General features: G+C 45.6%; 1 protein-coding gene across 50 annotated transcripts in view; it reads left to right on the top strand.

Annotated features, from left to right (window-relative positions):
• The window catches only part of LOC127927427 (uncharacterized), a 38,737-nt gene that overhangs the window by 15,396 nt on the left and 841 nt on the right, over positions 1 to 22,500 (top strand). For all 50 annotated transcript variants that reach the window (XM_052513808.1, XM_052513810.1, XM_052513840.1 and 47 more), the window contains one exon: positions 21,066 to 22,500. This exon is cut by the window's right edge. In XM_052513808.1, the coding sequence (XP_052369768.1) occupies positions 21,066 to 21,113 (48 nt within the window). In that variant the 3' untranslated portion in view covers positions 21,114 to 22,500. The remainder of the gene's footprint in view (positions 1 to 21,065) is intronic.

The raw sequence follows: 22,500 nt of genomic DNA, 5'->3' as shown, positions 1-22,500 counted from the left end.
AGAACTTGCACAATTGGTGGCTGACTAAATACTTTTTTGCCCCACTGTATGTGTCTCTAATATGGTCATACATTTGGCAGGAGGTTAGGATATGCAGCTCAGTTTCCACCTCATTTTGTGGGCAGTGAGCACATAGCCTGTCTTCTCTTGAGAGCCATGTCTGCCTACGGTGGCCTTTCTCAATAGCAAGGCTATGCTCACTGAGTCTGTACATAATCAAAGCTTTCCTTAAGTTTGGGTCAGTGACAGTGGCCAGGTATTCTGCCACTCTCTGTTTAGGGTCAGTCACAGTGGTCAGGTATTCTGCCACTCTCTGTTTAGGGTCAGTCACAGTGGTCAGGTATTCTGCCACTGTGTACTCTCTGTTTAGGGTCAGTCACAGTGGTCAGGTATTCTGCCACTGTGTTCTCTCTGTTTAGGGTCAGTCACAGTGGTCAGGTATTCTGCCACTGTGTACTCTCTGTTTAGGGTCAGTCACAGTGGTCAGGTATTCTGCCACTGTGTTCTCTCTGTTTAGGGTCAGTCACAGTGGTCAGGTATTCTGCCACTGTGTTCTCTCTGTTTAGGGACAGTCACAGTGGTCAGGTATTCTGCCACTGTGTACTCTCTGTTTAGGGTCAGTCACAGTGGTCAGGTATTCTGCCACTGTGTACTCTCTGTTTAGGGTCAGTCACAGTGGTCAGGTATTCTACCACTGTGTACTCTCTGTTTAGGGTCAGTCACAGTGGTCAGGTATTCTACCACTGTGTTCTCTCTGTTTAGGGTCAGTCACAGTGGTCAGGTATTCTGCCACTGTGTACTCTCTGTTTAGGGTCAGTCACAGTGGTCAGGTATTCTGCCATTGTGTACTCTCTGTTTAGGGTCAGTCACAGTGGTCAGGTATTCTGCCACTGTGTACTCTCTGTTTAGGGTCAGTCACAGTGGTCAGGTATTCTGCCACTGTGTTCTCTCTGTTTAGGGACAGTCACAGTGGTCAGGTATTCTGCCACTGTGTACTCTCTGTTTAGGGTCAGTCACAGTGGTCAGGTATTCTGCCACTGTGTACTCTCTGTTTAGGGTCAGTCACAGTGGTCAGGTATTCTACCACTGTGTACTCTCTGTTTAGGGTCAGTCACAGTGGTCAGGTATTCTGCCATTGTGTACTCTCTGTTTAGGGTCAGTCACAGTGGTCAGGTATTCTGCCACTGTGTTCTCTCTGTTTAGGGTCAGTCACAGTGGTCAGGTATTCTGCCACTGTGTTCTCTCTGTTTAGGGTCAGTCACAGTGGTCAGGTATTCTGCCACTGTGTTCTCTCTGTTTAGGGTCAGTCACAGTGGTCAGGTATTCTGCCACTGTGTACTCTCTGTTTAGGGTCAGTCACAGTGGTCAGGTATTCTGCCACTGAGTACTCTCTGTTTAGGGTCAGTCACAGTGGTCAGGTATTCTGCCACTGTGTACTCTCTGTTTAGGGTCAGTCACAGTGGTCAGGTATTCTGCCACTCTCTGTTTAGGGTCAGTCACAGTGGTCAGGTATTCTGCCGCTGTGTCCTCTCTGTTTAGGGTCAGTCACAGTGGTCAGGTATTCTGCCACTGTGTACTCTCTGTTTAGGGTCAGTCACAGTGGTCAGGTATTCTGCCACTGTGTCCTCTCTGTTTAGGGTCAGTCACAGTGGTCAGGTATTCTGCCACTGTGTACTCTCTGTTTAGGGTCAGTCACAGTGGTCAGGTATTCTGCCACTGTGTTCTCTCTGTTTAGGGACAGTCACAGTGGTCAGGTATTCTGCCACTCTCTGTTTAGGGTCAGTCACAGTGGTCAGGTATTCTGCCACTGTGTACTCTCTGTTTAGGGTCAGTCACAGTGGTCAGGTATTCTGCCACTGTGTACTCTCTGTTTAGGGACAAATAGCATTCTAGTTTGCTCTGTTTTTTGTTAATGTGTCAAGTAATTATCTTTTTGTTTTCTCATGATTTGGTTGGGTCTAATTGTGCTGTTGTCCTGGGGCTCTGTGGGGTTTGTTTGTGTTTGTGAACAGAGCCCCAGAGCCAGCTTGCTTAAGGGACTCTTCTCCAGATTCATCTCTCTGGGACCTAATGGCTTTGTTATGGAAGGTTTGGGAATCGCTTCCTTTTAAGTTTTTTGTTTTAAGTGGTTGTAGAATTGAACGTCTCTTTTCTGAATTTTGATAACGACATGCATTATTTGGTGTTTTACGCTATGGAACATTTTGTCCAGGAAGTTGTCTAGAACTTGTTTTCTAATTGTTTTTTGGTTTCTACACTACAGTCCTTCTAACAAGAGCATTTCTTAATATTACTCAGTTCCTTTGGCTTTGATGCCTTGTGATTGAGTATTGCTCTGTTCAAGTAGACTGTGATTTTGCTGTGATCTGATAGGGGTGTTAGTGGACTGACTGTGAGCGCTCTGAGAGACTCTGGGTTGAGGTCAGTGGACTGACTGTGAGCGCTCTGAGAGACTCTGGGTTGAGGTCAGTGGGCTGACTGTGAAGGCTCTGAGAGACTCTGGGTTGAGGTCAGTGGACTGACTGTGAAGGCTCTGAGAGACTCTGGGTTGAGGTCAGTGGGCTGACTGTGAGCGCTCTGAGAGACTCTGGGTTGAGGTCAGTGGGCTGACTGTGGCGCTCTGAGAGACTCTGGGTTGAGGTCAGTGGACTGACTGTAGCGCTCTGAGAGACTCTGGGTTGAGGTCAGTGGGCTGACTGTGAGCGCTCTGAGAGACTCTGGGTTGAGGTCAGTGGGCTGACTGTGAGCGCTCTGAGAGACTCTGGGTTGAGGTCAGTGGGCTGACTGTGAGCGCTCTGAGAGACTCTGGGTTGAGGTCAGTGGGCTGACTGTGAGCGCTCTGAGAGACTCTGGGTTGAGGTCAGTGGGCTGACTGTGAGCGCTCTGAGAGACTCTGGGTTGAGGTCAGTGGGCTGACTGTGGCGCTCTGAGAGACTCTGGGTTGAGGTCAGTGGGCTGACTGTGAGCGCTCTGAGAGACTCTGGGTTGAGGTCAGTGGACTGACTGTGAGCGCTCTGAGAGACTCTGGGTTGAGGTCAGTGGGCTGACTGTGAGCGCTCTGAGAGACTCTGGGTTGAGGTCAGTGGGCTGACTGTGAGCGCTCTGAGAGACTCTGGGTTGAGGTCAGTGGGCTGACTGTGAGCGCTCTGAGAGACTCTGGGTTGAGGTCAGTGGGCTGACTGTGAGCGCTCTGAGAGACTCTGGGTTGAGGTCAGTGGACTGACTGTGAGCGCTCTGAGAGACTCTGGGTTGAGGTCAGTGGACTGACTGTGAGCGCTCTGAGAGACTCTGGGTTGAGGTCAGTGGACTGACTGTGAGCGCTCTGAGAGACTCTGGGTTGAGGTCAGTGGGCTGACTGTGAACGCTCTGAGAGACTCTGGGTTGAGGTCAGTGGGCTGACTGTGAACGCTCTGAGAGACTCTGGGTTGAGGTCAAGTGGGCTGACTGTGAGCGCTCTGAGAGACTCTGGGTGGAGGTCAGTGGGCTGACTGTGAGCGCTCTGAGAGACTCTGGGTGGAGGTCAGTGGGCTGACTGTGAGCGCTCTGAGAGACTCTGGGTTGAGGTCAGTTATAAAGTAGTCCACAGTACTACTGCCAAGAGATGAGCTATAGGTGTACCTTCTGTAGGAGTCCCCTTGAAGACTACCATTGACTATGTACATACCCAGGATGTGACAGAGCTATAGGTGTACCTACCATAGGAGTCCCCTCGAAGACTACCATTGACTATGTACATACCCAGGATGTAACAGAGCTATAGGTGAACCTACCATAGGAGTCCCCTAGAAGACTACCATTGACTATGTACAGACCCAGGATGTAACAGAGCTATAGGTGTACCTACCATTGGAGTCCCCTCGAAGACTACCATTGACTATGTACATACCCAGGATGTAACAGAGCTATAGGTGTACCTACTATAAGAGTCCCCTAGAAGCCTACCATTGACTATGTACAGACCCAGGATGTAACAGAGCTATAGGTGTACCTACTATAAGAGTCCCTAGAAGACTACCATTGACTATGTACATACCCAGGATGTAACAGAGCTATAGGTGTACCTACCATAGGAGTCCCCTCGAAGCCTACCATTGACTATGTACATACCCAGGATGTAACAGAGCTATAGGTGTACCTACCATTGACTATGTACAGACCCAGGATGTAACAGAGCTATAGGTGTACCTACTATAAGAGTCCCCTAGAAGACTACCATTGACTATGTACAGACCCAGGATGTAACAGAGCTATAGGTGTACCTACCATTGGAGTCCCCTCGAAGACTACCATTGACTATGTACAGACCCAGGATGTAACAGAGCTATATAGGTGTACCTACTGTAGGAGTCCCCTTGAAGCCTACCATTGACTATGTACAGACCCAGGATGTAACAGAGCTATAGGTGTACCTACCATAGAGTCCCCTCGAAGACTACCATTGACTATGTACAGACCCAGCGTGTGACAGAGCTATAGGTGTACCTACTGTAGGAGTCCCCTTGAAGCCTACCATTGACTATGTAAATACCCAGGATGTAACAGAGCTATAGGTGTACCTACCATAGGAGTCCCCTTGAAGACTACCATTGACTATGTACAGACCCAGCGTGTGACAGAGCTATAGGTGTACCTACTGTAGGAGTCCCCTTGAAGCCTACCATTGACTATGTAAATACCCAGGATGTAACAGAGCTGTAGGTGTACCTACCATTGGAGTCCCCTCGAAACCTACCATTGACTATGTACAGACCCAGCGTGTGACAGAGCTATAGGTGTACCTACTGTAGGAGTCCCCTTGAAGCCTACCATTGACTATGTAAATACCCAGGATGTAACAGAGCTATAGGTGTACCTACCATAGGAGTCCCCTTGAAGACTACCATTGACTATGTAAATACCCAGGATGTAACAGAGCTATAGGTGTACCTACCATAGGAGTCCCCTTGAAGACTACCATTGACTATGTACAGACCCAGGATGTAACAGAGCTGTAGGTGTACCTACCATAGGAGTCCCCTTGAAGCCTACCATTGACTATGTACAGACCCAGGATGTAACAGAGCTATAGGTGTACCTACCATAGGAGTCCCCTTGAAGCCTACCATTGACTATGTACAGACCCAGGATGTAACAGAGCTATAGGTGTACCTGCCATAGGAGTCCCCTCGAAGACTACCATTGACTATGTACAGACCCAGCGTGTGACAGAGCTATAGGTTTACCTACCGTAGGAGTCCCCTTGAAGACTATCATTGACTATGTACAGACCCAGCGTGTGACAGAGCTGCAGGAGTTGTGACATGTTTTTGTTGGTTATGTTGCCATAGTTGTCTTGGGGCGCATATTGGGGAGGGAATGCTGTCACCTCCAGGTAGGTGTTTGTCCCCCTGTGTGCTGAGGGTGTCAGGTTCTTGTCCAGTTCTGGCTTTTAGGTCTCCACGGACTAGTACATGTCCCTGGGCCTGGAAATGAATTATTTCCCCCTCCAAGATGGAGAAGCTGTCTTCATTAAAGTATGGGGATTCTAGTGGGGGAATATAGAACATTGTTCTCTGTTGAGATCCTTTCCTTTTGAATTTCTAGCCAAATGTAGAATGTTCCTGTTTTGATTAATTTAATAGAGTGGGTTAGGTCTCCTCTATACCAAATTAACATACCCCCTGAGTCTCTTCCCTGTTTCACACCTGGTAGTTTGGTGGATGGGACTACCAGCTCTCTATAACCTAGAGGGCAACCAGTGGGTCCGTCTCCTCTATACCACCCACCTGGTAGTGTGGTGGATGGGACAACCAGTGGGTCTGTCTCCTCTATACCACCCACCTGGTAGTGTGGTGGATGGGACTACCAGCTCTCTGTAACCTAGAGGGCAACCAGTGGGTCTGTCTCCTCTATACCACCCACCTGGTAGTGTGGTGGATGGGACTACCAGCTCTCTGTAACCTAGAGGGCAACCAGTGGGTCCGTCTCCTCTATACCACCCACCTGGTAGTGTGGTGGATGGGACTACCAGCTCTCTGTAACCTAGAGGGCAACCAGTGGGTCCGTCTCCTCTATACCACCCACCTGGTAGTGTGGTGGATGGGACTACCAGCTCTCTGTAACCTAGAGGGCAACCAGTGGGTCCGTCTCCTCTATACCACCCACCTGGTAGTGTGGTGGATGGGACTACCAGCTCTCTGTAACCTAGAGGGCAACCAGTGGGTCCATCTCCTCTATACCACCCACCTGCTGTGCTCTCAGGTCATTTGTGCACATGTGAATTATGATGTGGCTAGGGGGACCCTAGTCTGTCCTCTGACAACAGCTCCAGGGCATGCCTGGTGTTTGGGCACCGGAGTTTAGCCACTTTGTGTTTGAATGTATTTGGGGGCTGTTAGGAGGGGGTGGGGTCTGTTAGGAGGGGGTGGGGTCTGTTAGGAGGGGTGGGGTCTGTTAGGAGGGGTGGGGTCTGTTAGGAGGGGTGTGGTCTGTTAGGAAGGGTGGGGTCTGTTAGGGGGGTGGGGTCTGTTAGGAGGGGTGGGGTCTGCTAGGAGGGGTGGGGTCTATTAGGAGGGGGTGGTCTGTTAGGAGGGGGTGGGGTCTGTTAGGAGGGGTGGGGTCTGTTAGGGGGTGGGGTCTGCTAGGAGGGGTGGGGTCTGTTAGGAGGGGGTGGGGTCTGTTAGGAGGGGTGTGGTCTGTTAGGAGGGGTGGGGTCTGTTAGGGGGTGGGGTCTGTTAGGAGGGGGTGGGGTCTGCTAGGAGGGGTGGGGTCTATTAGGAGGGGTGGGGTCTGTTAGGAGGGGGTGGGGTCTGCTAGGAGGGGTGGGTTCTGTTAGGAGGGGTGGGGTCTGTTAGGGGGTGGCGTCTGTTAGGAGGGGTGAGGTCTGTTAGGAGGGGGTGGGGTCTGTTAGGAGGGGTGGGGTCTGTTAGGAGGGGGTGGGGGCTGCTAGGAGGGGTGGGGTCTGTTGGGTTAAGGGGTCTTGTGTTGTCTGTCTCATTGTGGTGTTGAGGTTGTGGTCTGGGTCTGAGGTGGGCTGTTTTGTTGGGTTCTCTGGGGGAGTGTCCTGCTCTCTGTCACACCTCAGCTTTCTCATATCTATCTCTGTCTCTGTCTCTCCCTCCTTTTCTCTCTTTCTCTCCCTCTCTCTCTCTCTCTCTCTCTCTCTCTCTCTCTCTCTCTCTCTCTCTCTCTCTCTCTCTCTCTCTCTCACACACACATACTGCAGGGAGCTGTGTATTAGACTGATATGTGGTGGTTCAGACTACTGTAAATCAAGGTAGAGCTGTATTGACTTTAACATTAGACCTGTGAGTAGTCACTACACAAACACACACACACACACACACACACACACACACACACACACACACTCACTGTGTGTGTCTGTGTTCAGGGACTGATTACAAGCGGAGGATAAGTTATTTTCCTTTAGTGGAGGGAGGGACTCCACACTTCATTTCCCAGACTGTCTCTATTTCAAGACTGGTATAGAACACTAGACATTATGTGGTATAGAACACTAGACATTATGTGGTATAGAACACTAGACATTATGTGGTATAGAACACTAGACATTATGTGGTATAGAACACTAGACATTATGTGGTATAGAACACTAGACATTATATGGTATAGAACACTAGACATTATGTGGTATAGAACACTAGACATTATGTGGTATAGAACACTAGACATTATGTGGTATAGAACACTAGACATTATGTGGTATAGAACACTAGCCATTATGTGGTATAGAACACTAGACATTATGTGGTATAGAACACTAGACATTATGTGGTATAGAACACTAGACATTATGTGGTATAGAACACTAGACAGTATGTGGTATAGAACACTAGACATTATGTGGTATAGAACACTAGACATTATATGGTATAGAACACTAGACATTATGTGGTATAGAACACTAGACATTATGTGGTATAGAACACTAGACATTATGTGGTATAGAACACTAGACATTATGTGGTATAGAACACTAGACATTATGTGGTATAGAACACTAGACATTATGTGGTATAGAACACTAGACAGTATGTGGTATAGAACACTAGACATTATGTGGTATAGAACACTAGACATTATGTGGTATAGAACACTAGACATTATGTGGTATAGAACACTAGACATTATGTGGTATAGAACACTAGACATTATGTGGTATAGAACACTAGCCATTATGTGGTATAGAACACTAGACATTATGTGGTATAGAACACTAGCCATTATGTGGTATAGAACACTAGCCATTATGTGGTATAGAACACTAGACATTATGTGGTATAGAACACTAGACATTATGTGGTATAGAACACTAGACATTATGTGGTATAGAACACTAGACATTATGTGGTATAGAACACTAGACATTATGTGGTATAGAACACTAGACATTATGTGGTATAGAACACTAGACATTATGTGGTATAGAACACTAGACATTATGTGGTATAGAACACTAGACATTATGTGGTATAGAACACTAGACATTATGTGGTATAGAACACTAGACATTATGTGGTATAGAACACTAGACATTATGTGGTATAGAACACTAGACACTATGTGGTATAGAACACTAGCCATTATGTGGTATAGAACACTAGACATTATGTGGTATAGAACACTTGACATTATGATAGAACACTGGACATTATGTGGTATAGAACACTAGACATTATGTGGTATAGAACACTAGCCATTATGTGGTATAGAACACTAGACATTATGTGGTATAGAACACTAGACATTATGTGGTATAGAACACTAGACATTATGTGGTATAGAACACTAGACATTATGTGGTATAGAACACTAGACATTATGTGGTATAGAACACTAGCCATTATGTGGTATAGAACACTAGCCATTATGTGGTATATAACACTAGACATTATGTGGTATAGAACACTAGCCATTATGTGGTATAGAACACTAGACATTATGTGGTATAGAACACTAGCCATTATGTGGTATAGAACACTAGCCATTATGTGGTATAGAACACTAGACATTATGTGGTATAGAACACTAGACATTATGTGGTATAGAACACTAGACATTATGTGGTATAGAACACTAGCCATTATGTGGTATAGAACACTAGCCATTATGTGGTATAGAACACTATACATTATGTGGTATAGAACACTAGACATTATGTGGTATAGAACACTAGACATTATGTGGTATTAGAAGAACTAGACATTATGTGGTATAGAACACTAGACATTATGTGGTATAGAACACTAGACATTATGTGGTATAGAACACTAGACATTATGTGGTATAGAACACTAGACACTATGTGGTATAGAACACTAGCCATTATGTGGTATAGAACACTAGACATTATGTGGTATAGAACACTTGACATTATGTGGTATAGAACACTGGACATTATGTGGTATAGAACACTAGACATTATGTGGTATAGAACACTAGCCATTATGTGGTATAGAACACTAGACATTATGTGGTATAGAACACTAGACATTATGTGGTATAGAACACTAGACATTATGTGGTATAGAACACTAGCCATTATGTGGTATAGAACACTAGACATTATGTGGTATAGAACACTAGCCATTATGTGGTATAGAACACTAGACATTATGTGGTATAGAACACTAGACATTATGTGGTATAGAACACTAGCCATTATGTGGTATAGAACACTAGACATTATGTGGTATAGAACACTAGACATTATGTGGTATAGAACACTAGCCATTATGTGGTATAGAACACTAGCCATTATGTGGTATAGAACACTAGCCATTATGTGGTATAGAACACTAGACATTATGTGGTATAGAACACTAGACATTATGTGGTATAGAACACTAGACATTATGTGGTATAGAACACTAGACATTATGTGGTATAGAACACTAGACATTATGTGGTATAGAACACTAGACATTATGTGGTATAGAACACTAGCCATTATGTGGTATAGAACACTAGCCATTATGTGGTATAGAACACTAGCCATTATGTGGTATAGAACACTAGCCATTATGTGGTATAGAACACTAGACATTATGTGGTATAGAACACTAGCCATTATGTGGTATAGAACACTAGACATTATGTGGTATAGAACACTAGACATTATGTGGTATAGAACACTAGACATTATGTGGTATAGAACACTAGACATTATGTGGTATAGAACACTAGCCATTATGTGGTATAGAACACTATACATTATGTGGTATAGAACACTAGACATTATGTGGTATAGAACACTAGCCATTATGTGGTATAGAACACTAGACATTATGTGGTATAGAACACTAGACATTATGTGGTATAGAACACTAGACATTATGTGGTATAGAACACTAGACATTATGTGGTATAGAACACTAGACATTATGTGGTATAGAACACTAGACATTATGTGGTATAGAACACTAGACATTATGTGGTATAGAACACTAGACATTATGTGGTATAGAACACTAGACATTATGTGGTATAGAACACTAGACATTATGTGGTATAGAACACTAGACATTATGTGGTATAGAACACTAGACATTATGTGGTATAGAACACTAGCCATTATGTGGTATAGAACACTAGCCATTATGTGGTATAGAACACTATACATTATGTGGTATAGAACACTAGACATTATGTGGTATAGAACACTAGCCATTATGTGGTATAGAACACTAGACATTATGTGGTATAGAACACTAGACATTATGTGGTATAGAACACTAGACATTATGTGGTATAGAACACTAGACATTATGTGGTATAGAACACTAGCCATTATGTGGTATAGAACAATAGACAAACAGTGAGCCATCGTATTCAAGCATAAAGAAAAGCATTGTAAGTTTGAATTTTATAAAGTTCGTATGATAAAGGTGATTTTTTTTGTTTGTTTTTTGATCAATAATGACAAAACCTCCTGGCATTGACAACTCCTGAGGATGGTAGCTTACTCTTTCGCCACTCCAGTCTGTCACATCTTTCGTCTGAGCCTCGAGGAACGGGTTTATGCTCCTGGAGGGAAGCCAAAGGCATTGCGTTCCCCAAGAGTAGTAACAAGGCCTTTACTGGTTCTAACAGCAGACCTGACAGCTTGCTTCCAGCTCTCAGCAAACCGTTGGAAAAGATAGTGTTTGACAAAATACAATTGCTATTTCTCTGTGAATAAATAAACAACAGACTTTTCAGCATGCTTGTAGACAAGGGCACTCAACATGTACTGTACTGACACAAATGACTGATGATTGGTTGAAGTATATTCATAATAAGATCAATCAATCACATTTATTTTTAAAGCCTTTTTTACATCAGCCGGTGCCACAGAAACTATACAGAAACCCAGCCTAAAACCCCAAACAGCAAGCAATGCAGATGTAGAAGCACGGTGGCTACGAAAAACTCCAGAGAAAGGCCAAAACCTAGGAAGAAACCTAGAGAGGAACCAGGCTATGAGGGGTGGCCAGTCCTCTTCTGGCTGTGCCGGGTGGAGATTATAACAGAACATGGCCAAGATGTTCAAATGTTCATAGATGACCAGCAGGGTCAAATAATAATTATCACAGTAGTTGTCGAGGGTGCAGCAAGTCAGCACCTCAGGAGTAAATGTCAGTTGGCTTTTCACAGCCGATCATTCAGAGTATCTCTACCGTTCCTGCTGTCTCTAGAGAGTTGAAAACAGCAGGTCTGGGACAGGTAGCATGTCCAGTGAACAGGTCAGGGTTCCATAGCCGCAGGCAGAACAGTTTAAACTGGAGCAGCAGTACAACCAGGTGGACTGGGAACAGCAAGGAGTTCTGGCATACAGTTATGGTCCTAGGGCTCAGGTCCTCTGAGAGAAGAGAGAGAGAGAGAATTAGAGAGAGCGCACTTAAATTCACACAGGACACCGGATAAGACAGGAGAAATACTCTAGATATTACAAACTGACCCTAGCCCCCGACACATAAACTACTGCAGCATAAATACTGGATGCTGAGACAGGAAGGGTCGGGAGACACTGTGTCCAACGATACCCTCGGACAGGGCCAAACAGGAAGGATATAACCCCACCCACTTTGCCAAAGCACAGCCCCCACACCACTAGAGGGACATCTTCAACCACCAACTTACTACCCTGAGACAAGGCTGAGTATAGCCCACCAAGATCTTCCATACGGCACGACCCCGAGGAGGTGCGCCAACCCAGACAGGAAGATCACGTCAGTGACTCAACCCACTCAAGTGACGCACCCCTCCTTGGGACGGCATGAAAGAGCCCCAGTAAGCCAGTGACTCAGCCCCTGCAATAGGGTTAGAGGCAGAGAATCCCGGTGTAGAGAGGGGAACGTGCCAGGCAGAGACAGCAAGGGCGGTTCGTTGCTCCAGATCCTTTCCATTCACCTTCACACTCCTGGGCCAGACTACACTCAATCATAGGACGTACTGAAGAGATGAGTCTTCAAGAAAGACTTAAAGGACAAGACCGAATCTGTCTCTCACATGGATAATCAGACCATTCTATAAAAATGGAGCTCTATAGGAGAAAGCCCTGCCTCCAGCTGTTTGCTTAGAAATTCTAGGGACAATTAGGAGGCCTGCGTCTTGTGACCATAGCGTACGTGTAGGTATGTACGGCAGGACCAAATCGTAGAGATTGGTAGGAACAAGCCCATGTAATGCTTTATAGGTTAGCAGTAAAACCTTGACATCAGCCCTTGCCTTTACAGCAGTGGTCACCAGTCCTTTTCTGAGTCAAGATCACTTTTGCAGTCAAAAAGCAAGCTGAGATCTACTGCTCAGATTTGTATTTTTTTACATTAACCTCAAACAAACAGTTTTGTAGGAATGAGGTTTGGGCAGTAGGCCTAGTACATTATCACAGCATATTGGTTATATGACTAGCCTGCCAATATTGTTCATCAGACCATTTTATATTTCATAGCTCCCGCTTTGATAACAAAATAGATCAGTTGGTTCTGAGACACTGTGGAGCTTTATGAAGAATTGAAATAATTATCTTTTTTATTTTACTGGACTGATGGTACCTGTATCTGATGGTCAACGAGGTCAAATCACGACGTCAGTGATCTTTTCTCTTTCTCTCTCTCTCTCCCTGATCTTCAGGTCGAAAAGTCAGAGCTCTAGAAAAGATGCCAGAGTTTTCCGACTTGGAGTTCCGGCTTGGAGTTCCGGCTTGGAGTTCCGGCTTGGAGTTCCGACTTGGAGTTCCGGCTTGGAGTTCCGGCTTGGAGTTCCGGCTTGGAGTTCCGGCTTGGAGTTCCGGCTTGGAGTTCCGACTTGGCGTTCCGGCTTGGAGTTCAGACTTGGAGTTCCGACTTAGATGACCGTTCAAAACAATTCCTTCCCACGGTCCCTGCTCTTTCCTTCCTCTCCTCCGGCGAGACTGAGCAGAGAGATGGGACATCGTCTTCCACTTGATGGCCAAACTCGAGTCGCACCACATCTGCCTCATGCACAAATGAATGCTGTTCCCGTGACCAGAGGAATGTAGATATGGCTTAATATTAAAATCAACACGACAAGCTGCTAATAATGATAAAACGCAGGGCTGTCGATACTTGGCTACTCATTCATTGTAGCTGCAGCGGAAGTACGAAAAAGCACGTTTTCTAATAGTGTTGAATAAAAACAGTGCATATAAACTTGAACTCACTCATAAAAACAGCAGCTCTTCGACCACAGTCTAAGTAGGTTAGTATCCTATAGTGGCCGGGGGCATGGAAGCTCTGTAGCCACGGTGAATTGAGCTATCCGATTGGATGCTCTGTAGCCACGGTGATTTGAGCTATCCGATTGGATGCTCTGTAGCCACGGTGATTTGAGCTATCCGATTGGACGCTCTGTCGCCACGGTGATTTGAGCTATCCGATTGGACGCTCTGTAGCCACGGTGATTTGAGCTATCCGATTGGATGCTCTGTAGCCACGGTGATTTCCTTCTGAGCTATCATGGCGATTGGAACGCTCTGTTCGCCCCGGTGATTTGAGCTATGACTGTATTGGATAAAAGCGTCTGTCGCCACTGTGATTTGAGCTATCCGATTGGATGCGCTGTAGCCATGGTGATTTGAGCTATCTGATTGGACGCTCTGTCGCCACTGTGATTTGAGCTATCCGATTGGATGCTCTGTAGCCACGGTGATTTGAGCTATCTGATTGGATGCTCTGTCGCCACAGTGATTTGAGCTATCCGATTGGGCAGCGCAGTAGGTGCACTCGATTTTAGTCACAGATTTGCCGGTCCGCCGGGGAGGTGGAGTTTGTCTCATGGGAACACTTCACCCGGTGTGCAGGACTTTTAAATGAAGTGCACCTACCGGAAACAGCTCAACACGATTTTTAAAAAAGGAGCGCATACCTTTATCGTTCATTGGCTTTTCTACAGAAATATTTGTTGATCGACTAGGCATGCCTTGATCACGATCGACTGGTTGGCGACCACTGCTTTACAGGAAGCCAGTGTAGAGAGGCAAGCACGGGAGTAATATGATCACATTTTTTGGTTCTAGTCAAGATTCCAGCTGCAGTGTTTTGCCATAACTGAAGGTCATTTAGAGCTTTATCCGTGGAAAGAAGATTGCGGGAGCTGTACTGTTAGATTTTAGTACAGCCTTTTGATATTGTTGACCATTACCTGTTGTTAAGAAAACATATGTGTTATTGCTTTTCATCCTCTGGCATATTGCGTATTCAGAGCTATCTATCTAAGGGTTTCCTTTATTGGAAGTTTATCCCCATGTCAAACGTGAAGTGTGGTGTACCGCAGGGCAGCTGTCTATGCCCTATACACTTATCTATTTTTACCAATGACCTGCCGCTGGCATTAAACAAAGCCTTTTGGAATGGGTGGCCAGTAATGAACTGGTCCTGAACATCTCTAAAACTAAGAGGATTGCATTTGGTATGAATCATTCCCTAGGCACCAGACATCAGCGGAATCTGGTAATGAAAGGTGTGGCTGTTGAGGAGACTAAATTACCTGGTGTTACCTTAGATTGTAAACTGCCATGATCAAAACATATGGATTGAATGGTTGTAAAGATGGGGAGAGGTCTGGCCATAATAAAGAGATGGGGAGAGGTCTGTCCGTAATAAAGAGATGGGGAGAGGTCTGTCCGTAATAAAGAGATGGGGAGAGGTCTGTCTGTAATAAAGAGATGAGGAGAGGTATGTCTGTAATAATACAATATATATGATAATATATGCCATTTAGCTGACGCTTTCATCCAAAGCGACTTACAGTCATGTGTGCATACATTCTACGTATGGGTGGTCCCGGGAATCGAACCCACTACCCTGGTGTTACAAGCGCCATGCTCTACCAACTGAGCCACAGAAGGACCACCAAAGAGATGATCTACTTTTTTGACACCACACTCCACAAAGCAAGTCCTGCAGGCTCTTGTTTTATCTTATCTTGGTTATTGTTCAGCCATATGGTCAAGTGCTGCAAAGAAAGACCTAGTTAAGCTGCAGCTGGCCCAGAACAGAGCGGCACGTCTTGCTCTTCATTGTAATCAGAGGGGTAATACACTACATTACCAAGAGTATGTGGACACCTGCTCATTGAACATCTCATTCCAAAATCATGGACATTAATATGGAGTTGGTCCCCCTTTGCTGCTATAACAGCCTCCACTCCTCTGGGAAGGCTTTCCACTAGATGTTGGAACATTGCTGCTATAACAGCCTCCACTCTTCTGGGAAGGCTTTCCACTAGATGTTGGAACATTGCTGGTATAACAGCCTCCACTCTTCTGGGAAGCTTTTCCACTAGATGTTGGAACATTGCTGCTATAACAGCCTCCACTCTTCTGGGAAGGCTTTCCACTAGATGTTGGAACATTGCTGCTATAACAGCCTCCACTCTTCTAGGAAGGCTTTCCACTAGATGTAGGAACATTGCTGCAGGGACTTGCTTCCATTCAGCCAATCACTGATGCTGGGCGATGAGGTCTGGCTCGCAGTCTGCGTTCCAATTCATCCCAAAGGTGTTCGATGGGGTTGAGGTCAGGGCTCTGTGCAGGCCAGTCAAGTTCTTCCACACTGATCTCGCTTTGTGCACGAGGGGAGTGTCATTCTGAAACAGGAAAGGGCCTTCTCCTTCTCCCCCAATGTATGCTGTAGCGTTAAGCTTTCCCTTCACTGGAACATAGGGGCCCGAACCATGAAAAAAAGCCCCAGACCATTATTCCTCCTCCACCAAACTTTACAGTTGGCACTATGCATTGGGGCAGGTAGCGTTCTACTGGCATCCGCCAAACCCAGATACGTCCGTCCATCACTACAGAGAACACGTTTCCACTGCTCCAGAGTCACTTGGCATTGCTCATGGTGATCTTAGGCTCGTATGCGGCTGCTCGGCCATTGAAACACATTTCATGAAGCTCCAGACGAACAGTTCTTGTGCTGACATTACGTTGCTTCCAGAGGCAGTTTGGAACTCGATAGTGAGTGAACAAATTCCAGAAAGTGTACAGTATTATACAGAGCCATTATAGCATGGAACTACGTTCCATCTCACATTGCTCAAATGAACAGCAAACCTGGTTTCAAAAAACCAGATAAATCAACACCTCACAGCACAAAGCCTCTCCCCTGTTTGACCTAGATAATTTGTGTGTATGTGTTGATATGTAGGCTATGTGTGCTGTTTTCAAACGTAGGTAGTTCTGTCTTTGAGCTGTTCTTGTCTATTAATGTTCTGTATCATGTTTCATGTTCTTTGTGGACCCAAGGAAGAGTAGCTGCAATTGCCACAGCGAGTGGGGTATCCTAATAAATACCACTGGTCTGTATTCTAACAGTCCAGTCCAGTCTCTATTCCCACTGGTCAGTATTCCAACAGTCCAGTCTCTATTCCCACTGGTCAGTATTCTAACAGTCCAGTCCAGTCTCTATTCCCACTGGTCAGTATTCTAACAGTCCAGTCCAGTCTCTATTCCCACTGGTCAGTATTCCAACAGTCCAGTCCAGTCTCTATTCCCACCAGTCAGTATTCTAACAGTCCAGTCTCTATTCCCACTGGTCAGTATTCTAACAGTCCAGTCTCTATTCCCACTGGTCAGTATTCTAACACTCCAGTCTCTATTCCCACTGGTCAGTATTCCAACAGTCCAGTCCAGTCTCTATTCCCACTGGTCTGTTTTCTAACAGTCCAGTCTCTATTCCCACTGGTCAGTATTCTAACAGTCCAGTCCCTCTCTATTCCCACTGGTCAGTATTCTAACAGTCCAGTCTCTATTCCCACTGGTCAGTATTCTAACAGTCCAGTCTCTATTCCCACTGGTCAGTATTCTAACAGTCCAGTCTCTATTCCCACTGGTCAGTATTCTAACAGTCCAGTCCAGTCTCTATTCCCACTGGTCAGTATTATAACAGTCCAGTCCAGTCTCTATTCCCACTGGTCAGTGTTTAACAGTCCAGTCTCTATTCCCACTGGCCAGTATTCCAACAGTCCAGTCTCTATTCCCACTGGTCAGTATTCTAACAGTCCAGTCCAGTCTCTATTCCCACTGGTCAGTATTCTAACAGTCCAGTCTCTATTCCCACTGGTCAGTATTCTAACAGTCCAGTCCAGTCTCTATTCCCACTGGTCAGTATCCTAACAGTCCAGTCTCTATTCCCACTGGTCAGTATCCTAACAGTCCAGTCTCTATTCCCACTGGTCAGTATTCTAACAGTCCAGTCCAGTCTCTATTCCCACTGGTCAGTATTCTAACAGTCCAGTCCAGTCTATATTCCCACTGGTCAGTATTCTAACAATCCAGTCCAGTCTCTATTCCCACTGGTCAGTATTCTAACAGTCCAGTCTCTATTCCCACTGGTCAGTATTCTAACAGTCCAGTCTCTATTCCCACTGGTCAGTATTCTAACAGTCCAGTCTCTCTTCCCACTAGTCAGTATTCTAACAGTCAAGTCTCTATTCCCACTGGTCAGTATTCTAACAGTCCAGTCTCTATTCCCACTGGTCAGTATTCTAACAGTCTAGTCCAGTCTCTATTCCCACTGGTCAGTATTCTAACATTCCAGTCTCTATTCCCACTGGTCAGTATTCGAACAGTCCAGTCTCTATTACCACTGGTCTGTATTCTAATAGTCCAGTCTCTATCCCCACTGGTCAGTATTCTAACAGTCCAGTCCAGTCTCTATTCCCACTAGTCAGTATTCTAACAGTCCAGTCTCTATTCCCACTGGTCAGTATTCTAACAGTCCAGTCTCTATTCCCACTGGTCAGTATTCTAACAGTCCAGTCTCTATTCCCACTGGTCAGTATTCTAACAGTCCAGTCTCTATTCCCACTGGTCAGTATTCTAACAGTCCAGTCTCTATTCCCACTGGTCAGTATTCTAACAGTCCAGTCTCTATTCCCACTGGTCAGTATTCTAACAGTCCAGTCCAGTCTCTATTTCCGCTGGTCAGTATTCTAACAGTCCAGTCCAGTCTCTATTCCCACTGGTCAGTATTCTAACAGTCCAGTCTCTATTCCCGCTGGTCAGTATTCTAACACTCCAGTCTCTATTCCCACTGGTCAGTATTCTATCAGTCCAGTCTCTATTCCCACTGGTCAGTATTCTAACAGTCCAGTCTCTATTCCCGCTGGTCAGTATTCTAACAGTCCAGTCTCTATTCCCACTGGTCAGTATTCTAACAGTCCAGTCTCTATTCCCGCTGGTCAGTATTCTAACAGTCCAGTCCAGTCTCTATTCCCACTGGTCAGTATTCTAACAGTCCAGTCTCTATTCCCGCTGGTCAGTATTCTAACAGTCCAGTCTCTATTCCCACTGGTCAGTATTCTAACAGTCCAGTCTCTATTCCCACTGGTCAGTATTCTAACAGTCCAGTCTCTATTCCCACTGGTCAGTATTCTAACAGTCCAGTCCAGTCTCTATTCCCACTGGTCATTATTCTAACAGTCCAGTCCAGTCTCTATTCCCACTGGTCAGTATTCTAACAGTCCAGTCCAGTCTCTATTCCCACTGGTCAGTATTCTAACAGTCCAGTCTCTATTCCCACTGGTCAGTATTCTAACAGTCCAGTCTCTATTCCCACTGGTCAGTATTCTAACAGTCCAGTCTCTATTCCCACTGGTCAGTATTCTAACAGTCCAGTCTCTATTCCCACTGGTCAGTATTCTAACAGTCCAGTCTCTATTCCCACTGGTCAGTATTCTAACAGTCCAGTCTCTATTCCCACTGGTCAGTATTCTAACAGTCCAGTCTCTATTCCCACTGGTCAGTATTCTAACAGTCCAGTCCAGTCTCTATTCCCACTGGTCAGTATTATAACAGTCCAGTCTCTATTCCCACTGGTCAGTATTCTAACAGTCCAGTCTCTATTCCCACTGGTCAGTATTCTAACAGTCCAGTCCAGTCTCTATTCCCACTGGTCATTATTCTAACAGTCCAGTCCAGTCTCTATTCCCACTGGTCAGTATTCTAACAGTCCAGTCTCTATTCCCACTGGTCAGTATTCTAACAGTCCAGTCCAGTCTCTATTCCCACTGGTCAGTATTCTAACAGTCCAGTCTCTATTCCCACTGGTCAGTATTCTAACAGTCCAGTCTCTATTCCCACTGGTCAGTATTCTAACAGTCCAGTCTCTATTCCCACTGGTCAGTATTCTAACAGTCCAGTCTCTATTCCCACTGGTCAGTATTCTAACAGTCCAGTCTCTATTCCCGCTGGTCAGTATTCTAACAGTCCAGTCTCTATTCCCACTGGTCAGTATTCTAACAGTCCAGTCTCTATTCCCACTGGTCAGTATTCTAACAGTCCAGTCCAGTCTCTATTCCCACTGGTCAGTATTCTAACAGTCCAGTCTCTATTCCCACTGGTCAGTATTCTAACATTCCAGTCTCTATTCCCGCTGGTCAGTATTCTAACAGTCCAGTCTCTATTCCCACTGGTCAGAATTCTAACAGTCCAGTCCAGTCTCTATTCCCACTGGTCAGTATTCTAACAGTCCAGTCTCTATTCCCACTGGTCAGTATTCTAACAGTCCAGTCTCTATTCCCGCTGGTCAGTATTCTAACAGTCCAGTCTCTATTCCCACTGGTCAGTATTCTAACAGTCCAGTCTCTATTCCCACTGGTCAGTATTCTAACAGTCCAGTCCAGTCTCTATTCCCACTGGTCAGTATTCTAACAGTCCAGTCTCTATTCCCACTGGTCAGTATTCTAACAGTCCAGTCTCTATTCCCACTGGTCAGTATTCTAACAGTCCAGTCTCTATTCCCACTGGTCAGTATTCTAACAGTCCAGTCTCTATTCCCACTGGTCAGTATTCTAACAGTCCAGTCTCTATTCCCACTGGTCAGTATTCTAACAGTCCAGTCTCTATTCCCACTGGTCAGTATTCTAACAGTCCAGTCTCTATTCCCACTGGTCAGTATTCTAACAGTCCAGTCTCTATTCCCACTGGTCAGTATTCTAACAGTCCAGTCTCTATTCCCACTGGTCAGTATTCTAACAGTCCAGTCCAGTCTCTATTCCCACTGGTCAGTATTCTAACAGTCCAGTCTCTATTCCCACTGGTCAGTATTCTAACAGTCCAGTCTCTATTCCCACTGGTCAGTATTCTAACAGTCCAGTCTCTATTCCCACTGGTCAGTATTCTAACAGTCCAGTCCAGTCTCTATTCCCGCTGGTCAGTATTCTAACAGTCCAGTCCAGTCTCTATTCCCACTGGTCAGTATTCTAACAGTCCAGTCTCTATTCCCACTGGTCAGTATTCTAACAGTCCAGTCTCTATTCCCACTGGTCAGTATTCTAACAGTCCAGTCTCTATTCCCACTGGTCAGTATTCTAACAGTCCAGTCTCTATTCCCACTGGTCAGTATTCTAACAGTCCAGTCTCTATTCCCGCTGGTCAGTATTCTAACAGTCCAGTCTCTATTCCCACTGGTCAGTATTCTAACAGTCCAGTCTCTATTCCCACTGGTCAGTATTCTAACAGTCCAGTCTCTATTCCCACTGGTCAGTATTCTAACAGTCCAGTCTCTATTCCCACTGGTCAGTATTCTAACAGTGTGTTTGTTTCCTTCTCTCCTCAGAGTCCTCCCTCGGTGCCCAGTGGAGAAGCTTTCAGATGGTTCTTCTAGAGGTCGAACAGCAACTCTTGAAAAGCTGAAGATGTGGAAAGGAGAACTCCTGCTCGTCTTTACTAGCCTATAACTAGTCTATAACTAGTCTATAACTAGTAACTTGTTTCAGTTTTTCACCTCGTGACTGGTTTCTCTCTCAGAAATAGAGTCTTATAGAACTGGCCTCCCCCCACCCCTTCCCCCAGTCAGTGATGTCGTGATGGGGCCCGAGATTCTGTCTCTTATACTCTCTACCTCCTTCCACAACAACAACAACAACAACAACAACAACAACAACAACAACAACAACAACAGTGTTCTAACTCTTCCTCAATGTAGCTCAGTCAGTCCGATGTGTTTTCAGGACAGTACATCGCTCTGCAGTGAGAGCAGAAACCTTTAGAACCCAGGAGGTTCCTCCTTCATGTTCTGATGTTTAACAACTACGAACCGGGAAACATTTAAGGTTGTGTGTTCAAACGCCACCCTCTTCCCTGTAAAGTTTGAATTTGGACATATACTATATTATATAGTGTGTTATACTTACGCTATATAGTGCATTACTTTGAATGTAGTGCATTGTGGAGGGAATAGGATGCTGCCTGACACTCTTTTCGTTGAATTAAGCCCCTCCTCTCTAACTGCCTGGGACCCTTTTTGTCGAATTAAGCCCCTCCTCTCTAACTGCCTGGGACCCTTTTCGTTGAATTAAGCCCCTCATCTCTAACTGCCTGGGACCCTTTTCACTGAATAAGCCCCTCCTCTCTAACTGCCTGGGACCCTTTTCACTGAATAAGCCCCTCGTCTCTAACTGCCTGGGACCCTTTTCGTTGAATTAAGCCCCTCCTCTCTAACTGCCTGGGACCCTTTTCATGAATAACCCCCTCCTCTCTAACTGCCTGGGACCCTTTTCATGAATAAGCCCCTCGTCTCTAACTGCCTGGGACCCTTTTCACTGAATAAGCCCCTCCTCTCTAACTGCCTGGGACCCTTTTCATGAATAAGCCCCTCGTCTCTAACTGCCTGGGACCCTTTTCACTGAATAAGCCCCTCCTCTCTAACTGCCTGGGACCCTTTTCACTGAATAAGCCCCTCGTCTCTAACTGCCTGGGACCCTTTTCATGAATAAGCCCCTCGTCTCTAACTGCCTGGGACCCTTTTCACTGAATAAGCCCCTCCTCTCTAACTGCCTGGGACCCTTTTCATGAATAAGCCCCTCCTCTCTAACTGCCTGGGACCCTTTTCACTGAATAAGCCCCTCCTCTCAAACTGCCTGGGACCCTTTTCATGAATAAGCCCCTCCTCTCTAACTGCCTGGGACCCTTTTCACTGAATAAGCCCCTCCTCTCTAACTGCCTGGGACCCTTTTTGTCAAACACGCCCCTCCTCTCTAACTGCCTGGGAC

The sequence above is a fragment of the Oncorhynchus keta genome, unplaced genomic scaffold (genome assembly GCF_023373465.1).
Source record: "Oncorhynchus keta strain PuntledgeMale-10-30-2019 unplaced genomic scaffold, Oket_V2 Un_scaffold_14044_pilon_pilon, whole genome shotgun sequence".
Lineage (NCBI taxonomy): Eukaryota > Metazoa > Chordata > Actinopteri > Salmoniformes > Salmonidae > Oncorhynchus > Oncorhynchus keta.
This window is presented reverse-complemented; position numbering and strand designations above follow the sequence as displayed.